An 11,811-nucleotide genomic window follows, 5' to 3' on the forward strand; every position below is an offset into this window, starting at 1 on the left:
TGATTACTCTCCTCCCTAAAAAAATATTGCTTTAAAAATATAATAGTACTATCATATATGCCTATTTAATATCAGCTTTAAAATATTTATCAAAGTGGTCACTAATCGTATAAATACTGTGGCTGCAAAAATAATTCGTCCTATGCAAATAACCTTCATGACTGGTCGTAATATAATGGAATAGGTCATAATACTCCATGAGACCATCCATTAATTGCATAGGAAAGAGCAGAATGAGGTGATTCTTAAGATCTATTTCGAGAAGGTATATGATAAAGTCAAATAGTTTTTCCTCCAACAGACTCTAAAAATGAAAGGATTTTGAGCAAAATGGTGTGACTGGATCTAAAATATTATGTCTAGGGGACATGTAGAAATTAAGGTCAATGATGAAGTTGCACCTTATTTTTCAAACTCATAAAGGACTTGGACAAGGTGATTCCCTCTCGCCTATTCTCTTCAATATTGTGCCTGATATGCAAGCAATACTAATATCAAGAGCAAAAGAGGATGGACAGATCGATGGAGTTGTACCACACCTTGTGGATAATGGCTTATCAATTTTGCAATATGCAGATAATACTACCATCTTTATGGAGCATGATCTCGAAAAGGCTAAAAATATGAAGCACATACTTTGTGTGTTTGAACAACTCTCGGGTTTGAAGATAAATTTTCATAAAAATGAACTCCTCTATTATGGTGACACTAAAGAATGGAATGACCAATACACAATTATTTGGTTGTGATATTGGACATCTACTTTTTCAATACCTTGGTATTCCAATGATACATAGGAAACTAAGGAATACATATTGGAGACGTGTCGAAGAGAGGTTCGAAAAGAAATTAAACAATTGGAAAGGGAAACTTATGTCTGTAGGGGGCAGATTATGGTTCATCAACTCTGTCCTAAGTTGTCTTCTTATATTCATGATGTCATTCTTTGAGATATCCCGGGGTGTGCCTAAAAGATTGGACTATTTTCGATTTAGATTCTGTTGGCAAGGGGATAACTATAGGAAGAAATATAGACTTGCTAGATGGAACATTTTATGTCAACCAAAAGACCAGGGAGGACTTGGTATTGTCGACCTCTCAGTTACAAATATAAGCCTCCTTAGCAACTGATTTTATCAGCTACTTAATGAGGATGATGTTTGGCAAAAAATGCTTAGAAATAAATATCTCTATGGTAAAACACTTACCCAGGTGGAAAGGAAACCGGATGATTATTATTTCTGGTTTGGGCTTATGAAAGTTAAAAATGACTTCCTCAAATGGGGTTCCTTCCATGTTCAAAGTGGCGGTCAGACTAGGTTGTGGAATGATAGATGGTTAGTCGATAATCTCCTCAGTATGCAACGACATTATATAATGTGATTCAAAAGACACAAGCCACAATGACTGATGTTATGCAATCGTTACCACTTAATCTCTTCTTTCGTAGACCGATTGTAGGGGAAAAATTAATTGCTTGGCAACATATGACGTCAAAAATTGCTTCTGTTCAATTATATAATGAACAAGAGATTTTTAGGTGAGATTTGCATACACATGGAATATTCTTAGTCCAATCCATATACATGCAAATGATATCAGGACCTACCATTAGCAATGCCAAAGGTCTGTAGAAATTCAAGATTTCGCTTAAGATTAAGGTTTTCTTATGATACTTAGGTACATGTGTTCTTTTGATAAAGGATAATCTTCTTAAAAGAAACTGGAAGGGAAACCAAAAGTGTTGTTTTTGCAATCAGAATGAAACTATTAATCACCTTTTTTTTTCAATGCCACCTTGCTAGAAACTATTGGCGAAAATTTCTATTGCCTTAGGTATTAGAAAACCTAGCAGCACTGGTCACATCATGGGTAGTTGGCTAAGAGAGAAGGAGCGAGAAATAAGAACAAGATGTTAGTTGGGGTAGCGGCCATCTTTTGATCAATATAGCTCTACCGTAATGATATGATATTCAATCATATTTTTAATATATCTATATTGCAGGTAATTTTCAGGGGACCTATTGGTTATAGTTCTGAAGATTGCTACAGAAGAAGGATCAAAAGGAAGACTTTTTAAAGGCTTCTCCTGCTTTGGAGGTGGTGAACATGGATATGTTCGTTAAGAACGGGTAACAACTTAATTATACAATAAGTAGGTCATCCTGATATTGAGTCTATGCAATAATGAATAAAAGTCGTTTTGTATCGGATGATGCAAATATTTCACTTTTGGTACTTAAATCGTATAGGGTGAGATTATATAATAAACTTTAAAGGGTTGTATGCATCGGAGGATGCAAAAGGCTAATTTTTTTCCTTTATCTAAAAAAATTCATAGAGCTAAAGTCATGAATACATTAGTAGTGTTTAGGTGAGCTACTTGCTTTTATTTGAAACTAAAAAACTTAAATTACTTTATTTTAGTATATAAAGTCCAAATTTAAGGTAAAGTTGAGAGTTAAAATTCTGCCAGACCTAAGGAGAATGGCCGTCTCATCTTGGGTCGAATACATGCTTTTCTGTAAGAAGAATACTAATCCAATTGCGCAACTGCTGCTGAGTGATTTGGAGTTGTTAATTTGCCTGTGAGGCTGTAGGTGACTTGAAAAGGAAACAGCCATGGAAAAGTCTATTCCTCTTTGGCGGTTTACGCAGGCAAATATGTGAGTTTAAAAGGCAGAAGCAGGTTCAAAGGAGCTAGAACCACAAAAACCGAACAAGATAAGACGGCATCTCAAGCTACCAGTGTTCTCTATCGTATTCGTATCCACCAAATGCCTCCAAAACTTAACTTTTCGTGCATTAACAATTGGAGCCGGCCGGCCTTTGGGTCGCCGTCGTATGACTCATGACTCAATAATTGGAGCCAAATTAATACCCATTGCTATCTGCGCTTAACATATACGTATAATTTCAATGATGGAAACCTGCCATAATTTTTTAATTAGAGACATAACATATAGGTATAATTTCAATGATGGAAGCATGCCACAATTTTTTTCTAAAACCCCAATACTACACACAAACACAAACACATATTTATATCACCACACGCACGCACTTACACCACGTCTATTGAAGACCGGAGACGTATGATTTTAAAATTGACAAAATCATCACAAATATCTCACCGTCGACAAATACGTCGTTTGTTACTTAAAAAAGATTATATCTTGATGAGACATATAAAAAAACAAACCTGAAGTTTGACGCATGGTGAGTAGCAGGTACAATCGCCCCCCATGTAATTTAACTTGTGGTTTAATTCTAAGGAAGTTTGCTTCCGCCTCTTGAATCATCTGGAGTTGTCAACTTGATGCAAATCGTAGATGATGGATGGACATGAACTGTTGGTCTGTTGCAGCTGTAAATCTGACGCAGTGGCCCCTGCCAATGTAATCTAGGCACGGACGGATGAGATACGTACCAAGTCCAGGTTGAAGGACAGCTGCATCCTGCATGGATCGCAGTGGAGCAAAGTCTGAAAAGAGAAGATCGCAATCGCATTGACCTTTGCGCGCGCCTCGGAAGCGACCGGTCGTGGAGGGGTCGCATCACAGACGCAGGTGTGCACGGGAAGGCGCAGAGAAAACCGGCCGAGTTATTCGGCGGCGCCGATGACAGGTGCGGGTGCGCACGCCACAAAGAAATTAAAGCCACCACGCGTACACGCCCCGTGCATGCACGTGTTTTCTTCTCCTGCTCTTCTTCTTTTCATTAGCGAACATTATTACTACCTCCGTTTTCAAATAATTGACACCGACACTGTAGCAACTAGTAACTTTGACCAATAATAATTTTTAAAATATTTAAGCAAGTAAAATGAAAATAGTATTGTTAGATTTGTCATAAAAAATAGTTTAAGTATGTTGTATACTTAGAATGATTTACGTGTGTATTTGTGAAAAAATGACGGTCAAACGTTGATGCTTAAAGTCAATGGTGACAGTTATTTGAAAACGGAGGTAGTATTATTTAAGAACTTTCTAGAAATATGATACTCCCTCCGTTTATAAATGTATATCGTTTTAGCTTACTCAACTATTCTCTAAATATAAACTATTCTTAAATTTTTATGTATTTTTTTCTCTTTTATTCCCGTCTTATCCTTATTTAATAAATGCTACCACCCTCATAAATGAATGAATTATCTTTTTCAATACAGAATAAATAAAGAGCAACAAGGTTATTTGATCTACTTTTTTAATTCTTATATATAAGTCTAAAACGACCTATATTTGCAATCGGAGAGAGTATATCCTAAACTAGGATAGAATTTTCAATTATTCAAAAATAATATAATATAGGAAGATCAAATTAAGAGACTCTAAGCATAGTATGTCTTTCCGATCCGACTAAATAAGGAGGAGACCAGATATGTCCAATGCCACACCGGGCAATGGAGCTTGCATGTCCTTGTTGCTTCTACGCAGATTTGCACTGCACCTTTTTGACTAGTAGGAGTGTCGCCGTATAAACTGACAATATACTCCACTGAAGGAGTAACAATGACTCATCTGAACAGTTGTTATATACTAAACCGTGTGTGTGATTTTTTTTTGGTGTCATGAAATAGAGTGCAAGGCAACTGATCATGCTACTGTTGTTTCTATGAAACCAAAATGATAAGAAAAGTTACATGCCTATATCATCTGTAAACACAGGAAGGCCAAAAGCTGAACAATTCCTACCTCGTTCAATTTGTACATAGAACGTGAGAATCCGAGCGCATTTCCATGTTTATTTTAATATGGGGATATTACCAAGTAACGCAACATACCGTATAATGTTTTACATCCATACAGAAAGGATAGAGAATGAGAACACAAGTTCAATAGTTATGTGACACACAGACAGACATAGACAAGCAAGCCAAAACAAACTGAAGTCACGGGAGAATAGCGGTCCAGAACCAGACATCCAAAACAAAGGTGCAGAACGTCTGACAGTGATCCCCTTGCATCAGTTGGTCATTGCTCATACCCTTCAGAAGATCAGCCCAAACATTAAAAAGAACACGCTTGAAGATAATCTCACTAGGGTCATAGATTAACTTCTTCTCAAAGCTCCGTTCTTTCGTAATATAATTTCATCGGTAGATAATCTTTTCGGTCATATTTTAATCTTTAGAAAATCATAATTTGTCAACCGTAGCTTCGTTCTGATCCGTTCTTTCATCGAATTGTCCGAAAAAGTGTAATCTTGTGATGATAATGTTTGTTATATGATGTTTGATTCTTTTTAGACCATCTCCAATCATATTCCCTTCATTTCGTTCCCTTCCCGATTCTCTTCCCTGTTCTCATTCCCTTTATAGTACAACCACAAGTCTGAAACGGTACGGGTCTAGCTAAGTAATTTACTTATTCTTAGTATAGTATAGACTAGGTAGAAGAGCGCTGAATAGACGATGTCTTGTGATTTAAAAAGCGCAAGAGCAGGTTTTCATTATTGAGGTGGAATCACACGGCAGTGAAACCTTAGCGAGTAGACATGTACTGAGAAATACATTGTAAAGGCTTTGTAGTGGATTCCTAGCGTACACCTCGGTAGTGTGTAAGAGTTCTCCGTCGGTCTACAGATTTTTGGCAAAACAAGATGAAACGCCTATAAATAGAGATGTAGGACTATGAGAGAGTTTGAATCAGCCTTTTGAGCCCCTTATACTACCTATTTGAGAGTCTAGTGTTAGGGTTTGAGAGAAGACTAAGATGAGTACTTAGCTTATGTAATAGGTGCGAGTTTTTCAAAAGAAAAATTCTTGTAGTGTGCATAAAATAAGAGTGACCGGTTTAATTAATTAAGTTTTCATATACTTGAATTCCCTTTCTTCTAGTCTCTCTATCGATTCATTTGTAAGTTTGTAAGTTTTACTTATTCGATTGTGAATTTCTTGTTATTTTTTGTTTTTATCTTTGAACTGCGAATTTTTAATTTTAAGAAGTTGTTTTCTTGTTGCTAGAGGTATAAACATTCGTATACTTATGTATTTAAGAGGGTCTTAAGTCCTATTATCTCTAGACCATCAATTTGAAGAGTTGCTTCTTTCGATAACTGTCTTTTTTACTTTGTTTTTTTCAAGTTTCAAGTTTTTATACTTAAATATACATAAAATGATCTTGAATAGGGCTTATAATTGATATTTCATCTATGGAGTCATATTATCTTGAAACTTATATTTCCACATTATTTTTCTAAAGTTTATGTTTCTATTTATATGTTTTTAAAATATATTAGATGAATAAAGAATATATCATCTATTTCATAACAAATTTGTAAGATGACTATTTAACTCTCTAATCGGCGTTCTCAGTGCTACAATATCGAATCTATCCTTGGGACCTCTGCATATGATTCTAAAACGGCTCACATCCACAACCTATCAACAGCAAAATTATACGGTAACAAGAAAACAACACCCTCAGCTATGGGGAAAATGAACAGTTACATATGGCACAAAACAAGATAGCACAGCAGGACACCCAAGAAATAGGAAAAGGGAGAATATGTTAGAGGAGAAAGTGAAACGAATAGAAGTTGTCAACCATGACAAAATTGTAGCCCTAAATATTATGTGCACTAACTGAACATGAGAACCAAGGTAGTACAAAATAATAATATATGTCCCAGATCCATCCTTGAGTATCAATTGATCGGCAGGAAGCTAGTAGCCTGTGCATCTTGTCATGATCACACCAATCAGAACTTCAAGATCCCATGAAGCACTCTCTTGGCCAAAGGCACTTTGCAGACGTGAAGATTACTGAATCACACACTCGCATTTCCTGAAACCCTCATTTTCTAGGTCATCCTCTGACAGACCGTCATCGCTGTTGAAACATTACTACAATGATCAGATAGTGCTGCGTCTAAAATAATAACTACGAATGAAGATTCAACTGGACATGTCCAGAGAGTTCAAACTTGAAATCATGAGAATGTCATCAGTGCTGAATTCTTGGAGAAAATTCAACATGTAAAAGGAACGAGATTCTGAACGTGTCCAGAGAGTTCAAACTTAAAATCATGAGAATGTCATCAGTGCTGAATTCTTGGAGAAAATTCAACATGTAAAAGGAACGAGATTCTGAACATGTCCAGAGAGTTCAAACTTAAAATCATGAGAATGTCTCGGTGCTGAATTACAGAAGATCAATTGTGTCAATTTACAGCGATAAAAAAAAATCCAGTCTCGTAGGATTGAATAAACTAGTCATATATAATAGTGACACTGAAATTCGCATTCTGGTAAGAAACTGATCATTCGGCCAATCAACCAAGACAAAAAACAGATGAAAGCTGGGCTGCTCAGTATAGTATATGAGCTTCTTTGATGAGCTAAAGCAGGCATAATTTTGGTAACCATGGCAACATCAAGAAATGATATCTAGAATTTACTACGATCAACATGAACTTGATGTTGGAAACAAGTACGATGATATGCAAGGAAAATTACAGTTGTAGAAACAAGGGGAGGAAATACCTGACTTCGAATTCTCTTATCTCAAAAAGTTCCTTGCCACAGGTGTCAGTCCACTGAACTTTTCTCCGTTCCATACCAGATTTCAAGGCTTGCACCTCTTCCAGCGACTCACGTAGCTCCTCGCCATAACTCAATATGGAACGCCCAGAAGAATCCCTTTTCTGGTTGATCTTAAGACAACCTTTTCTCCCACTTCCATTGATGGAACCATTAGTAGCTGCAGTCCCATTTGTTGAAATGGACGATTGTTCTGATGAGTTCCCAGGTGTGTTGCTTGAACTCAATTTCGGAGGAGATGCCCCCACAAGCCTAGCAGGGGTGCAGCCAAAGCAGATAAAGGAAGCACATTTACCAGGAACATCATTTGTCCCTGAAGGAACTTGGCAGTCCTGCTCAGCTTCTTGACCAACTAGTTGGCAATGACTGCATGGTGATGCCTTGTCACGCTTATCTTCACCTTTCCGTCCAAGCAGCAAGAGAGCAAGGCCATGGCTATATCCTGATGCTGACGACGAGAAAAAACCTCCTCCCTCCACAGCCAATAGCATTTCAGCTGCTCATCCAGACACCATGAATTGGAATCTTGCAGCAAATCTGATCCAGAACACCAAACCGCCAAAATGGTATGTGCTGAATCCAGATGTTTAGTATCTTCAGCTTCTATTTTGACACGCCGCAGAATGCTTCTTCAAGAAACATGCTGTAGAATGAAGTTAACATGCATCAGGTTAACCGCTAGCTGATCAGTAATCATGGAATCTGACGTCTATTTGTTATATGGTATCAATGGACTTGTAAACAGATAAAATGGTCGTTGACATGTTAGTGATCTAATTACACCAGGTACATAATCAAAGGACCAGCCCATTCGTTCACAAATTTCTTAGCTACAGTGCCTAACAACACTTTTTTCCCCCTAGAGAACTGCAATTATTGGACGCTACCGGTTCCCCACCAAATATGCTTGCACCTAATCATAGCAATGGTATCATGATTGGCTTGTGCTACTGCAAGACTGCATTGTACAACCATGCATTGAAATCACAGACATTAAAACCAAGCATATCCAAATCTAACTCTCAACTAGAAAGCCATACCATACCCATGATCCTGGTGCTACTTAAAAATTTCAGAGGGGAGAGAAGGTCATGTACACTGATCTATCAGGGAGCAGGGGCGGACTTGACAATGACATGCATTTTGCAGATTATGAACTGCTATCAGTAACCCTCCGCAGAGCATAAAAAATCCGCATCAAACTGGATGGATCGGGTTGTAGCGTCCATCGCAGCAGGAAAGATTTAGATTTGATCGCAAACAAACGATGTTGCAGAACAAGAATCACTCTAAGAATTAAGAACAATCCACCAATGAAGGCAGGGCTTCCTTACCGAGAAAATATGAAGAAATCAATCCAAGTCCGGACGGATCTCCACCCCACGCCGGCACAGGCGAGGGGAGGGCGGGGACGAGTATGATTGAAGGGTGGCGTGCTTGGGAACGGCTGAATGGAATGAGGTCTGAGGTGCGCGTCGAGGGTTGGATGAACGAGGCGGGGATCCGGGGAGGAGGAAACGGCCGCCGCGAGAGGTGAAGCTCGAAGCTGAGCTCGGAGAGAGATGGAAATGGCGGAAGAAAAAGAAAGAAAGTAAAAGCGGAAGGGAAATAAAAATAAGAGAAAGGCGGAGGAGTGGCCGCGAAAGAGGAGCCAGGGGACTCGGCGTGACACTGACGGGTGGGCCAGGGAGAATGTGGTGAGTGGAACGTGGGGTCGGTGGGGCTCGGATCTCGAGGGCGGCTTTGACGCGCCCACAGACGTCGGATTCGAGCACCTTGCACGTCACAAAATGGATTGCGTATTTAAAACAACTGAGCTATTTAACTCAACTCGCTATAGTTTTTATTTAAGTTCGGTTTGAGATCTTAACAAACTAATTTTAAATTTAGCTATAAGCTCGTGAGGCTATTTAGTTTGAGCTTGAATAACTCATCAAAAAATTAACTAACTTTAACGACTCTTCGTCGATGCAAAATCAATGTCTATTCGTTTCAGTGGAGTTTATTTTTTATAACCTCATGAGTATATATATATCTAGTTTATAGATAGTATTAAAAAAAAGTCAGGATTCACAAGCTACTCGAACTTAACTCGCTTTAAATTTAATTCAACTTTAGCTTAGAACCCTATCAAGACAAGCTCAATCTACTTATAGGCTTAACTTGATCTTTAATTCTGATTGAACTTGGATCGAGTTTTTATCAAACTCAAATTTAAAACGACGATACTACTCAAATTTAACTCATTGACAGTCCTATTTAAAATATCTTTATTCATTTTCTTCTTCTCTTTTTCTCGGTGTTAAGAGAGAGACTGGATAGAAGCAGCAGCACAAAGCCACGAGCTCATCTCTTTCTTTTCGTCGGAGAGAGAAAGAGTTCGCTTGGCATTAAGAGAGAGAGAGAGAGAGAGACTGGGTAGAAGCAGTAGCACAAAGCCGCGAGCTCTTCTCGTCTCTTTCTTTTCCTCGGACCTAGAAGCAACAGTAATTAAACAAGTCGGCCGCACCAGCCGCCTAGTCTAGGGTTCCTGTTCAACGGCGGCGGCGATGGCGCGGAAGAGGAAGACGGAGGCGGCGCCCCGGCTGGACGACGCCGACCGCACGCTCTACTCCACCTTCTGCGGCGCCGCCAACTCCCTCTCCCAGCTCTACTCCCAGGCCATCGCCCAGCAGAAGCAGTCCATCCAAGCCGGCGAGCTCCACGCACTCGTACGTACCGCACACTCTTCTCTTCTCCCCCACCTCTTCGAATTTTCTTTCTTTTTTCGATCCTATCCATCGATTCGATCTGCGAGCGTTTGGGTTCCGACTGCTGTGCTGTGAAATGTTTTTTATGTCGCGGTTTCGATTCGGCTTTGTCATGTTTAGTCTACAGGTGGCAATGGATTGCTTGCTAAAACATCGTTAATAGTACCAATCAGTAACCACTGCCATCAAAGAACAATTCGCGTCGAATTGTCCATTAGATAATTTCAAAGTTTTGTATTGCGAATCACGAGTAGCAGTATAGAGTAGCACACTGAAATGGGCCTAGTCTTTGTGGTCGTGGTGGTGGGGTGTTGGTCACACAAACAAAGGAATTGTTAGTAGCCATTTTATGAAATCGGACCGACCTACCTTATAAGGACGGACCTGCCGTCTTGAGAACCAGGAGCAAACTCGATTGAAACTGTACTCATTGGGTTCTCATGTTCTCGCTGCAGGACAAGCTCTACCAGTGGATCCTGAGGAAGTACGAGGAAGAGTCGAGACTGACGGTCGCTGATATAATGGCTCATATTCAGGTACAGGAATGATAGGCCAAAGCACCAAGTACATTGAATTCAGTTATGAATTTGATGTAGCTTCGTACCTCTTAACTCATCCAATTTACTAGTTAATTTGATTTACGTGCCTTTGTGAATATATGTCTCTGCAATTCGGATATGACTTGAATTGGGTACAGGGGGTCTTATGATTCTGAAGCATTGTGAACTTGAAAAAATACAACCTTTGGTAGATAACTAAGACTACAAACTCTTGAACTTCTTAATGGAAGTGCACAAACTCTACTATCCTTTAATCATGCAGGTAAAATGGTGACCAAGTCTTACATCAACTTTCTTCTGCAGCATGAGATGGACTACGGAGGCAGTGATGCACATGTTGCTCCAAGAGCACAACAATATGCTCTAAGTGCCGGCGGGCAGTTTAGCAACTCAAGCAGCCAAATCCCAGCTGCTCAGGCATTAGGCCTGACTCCTCGGGCCGTCAGCAACGAACAGTCTAAGAACACCATATTCTCGAATGCCCTGTCTAGTCCTGTCCGACAGAGCCTTCAGAGCTATCACCTAACTCAAGGTCAAGGAGCAGGCAATGGTGGGCAGACCACCACCGAAACAAACTCTGGAGATCAAAACAGGGAGGCCAACTTAGCAGGCTCCAATGACACCACAATGGACATGATCTCAGACACTGCTGCTGATGAGTACTACTGAGATGGTGGATGATGGCAACTGGCGCCCTATACTCTATCTGTGAATTGCGGTGCTGCATGTTTGATTTTTTTTCCTTTCCCTAAATCGCACCGCACCATCTTTGCGTCATAAAAGTATCCAGGTTGAGGGTTCTCGTGTATTGTGTGCGATTGGTGTTTGTTCAAACCCGTCTCAGCACCTGCTGCTGCAGACAAATATATACACATATGCGATGCGTTTGTGTTGAACATATGTATGGATGTGTATCAAAATTGCATTGTGCAGTAGTGCTATTTATGTTTCTTGCGAA

General features: G+C 39.5%; 2 protein-coding genes across 2 annotated transcripts; one reads left to right on the plus strand and one right to left on the minus strand.

Moving 5' to 3' along the window:
• Positions 1-6,397: 6,397 nt before the first annotated feature.
• On the minus strand, positions 6,398-9,155 carry LOC133929527 (uncharacterized). Its single transcript, XM_062376316.1, has 3 exons — positions 8,878-9,155; positions 7,487-8,186; positions 6,398-6,833 (listed from the first exon to the last, which is right to left on the minus strand). Exons 2-3 carry the CDS (start codon positions 8,032-8,034, stop codon positions 6,764-6,766), a joined length of 618 nt encoding a protein of 205 aa, XP_062232300.1. The 5' UTR covers positions 8,035-8,186; positions 8,878-9,155; the 3' UTR covers positions 6,398-6,763.
• A 722-nt stretch (positions 9,156-9,877) lies between these two features.
• LOC133929528 (uncharacterized) lies at positions 9,878-11,811 on the plus strand. The gene is made up of 3 exons (XM_062376317.1): positions 9,878-10,254; positions 10,749-10,829; positions 11,157-11,811. Exons 1-3 carry the CDS (start codon positions 10,093-10,095, stop codon positions 11,520-11,522), a joined length of 609 nt encoding a protein of 202 aa, XP_062232301.1. The 5' UTR covers positions 9,878-10,092; the 3' UTR covers positions 11,523-11,811.

The sequence above is a fragment of the Phragmites australis genome, chromosome 9, assembly GCF_958298935.1.
Source record: "Phragmites australis chromosome 9, lpPhrAust1.1, whole genome shotgun sequence".
Classification (NCBI taxonomy): Eukaryota; Viridiplantae; Streptophyta; class Magnoliopsida; order Poales; family Poaceae; genus Phragmites; species Phragmites australis.

Excerpts from the sequence above, each read along its gene's own strand:
- LOC133929528 (XM_062376317.1), top strand. The coding sequence starts at position 10,093 with ATGGCGCGGAAGAGGAAGACGGAGGCGGCGCCCCGGCTGGACGACGCC. Across the intron at positions 10,255-10,748 it reads CCGGCGAGCTCCACGCACTC|GACAAGCTCTACCAGTGGAT; the intron begins GTACGTACCGCA and ends TTCTCGCTGCAG. Across the intron at positions 10,830-11,156 it reads ATATAATGGCTCATATTCAG|CATGAGATGGACTACGGAGG; the intron begins GTACAGGAATGA and ends TTTCTTCTGCAG.
- LOC133929527 (XM_062376316.1), bottom strand. The coding sequence starts at position 8,034 with ATGCTATTGGCTGTGGAGGGAGGAGGTTTTTTCTCGTCGTCAGCATCA. Across the intron at positions 6,834-7,486 it reads ATAAGAGAATTCGAAGTCAG|CGATGACGGTCTGTCAGAGG; the intron begins GTATTTCCTCCC and ends ATGTTTCAACAG.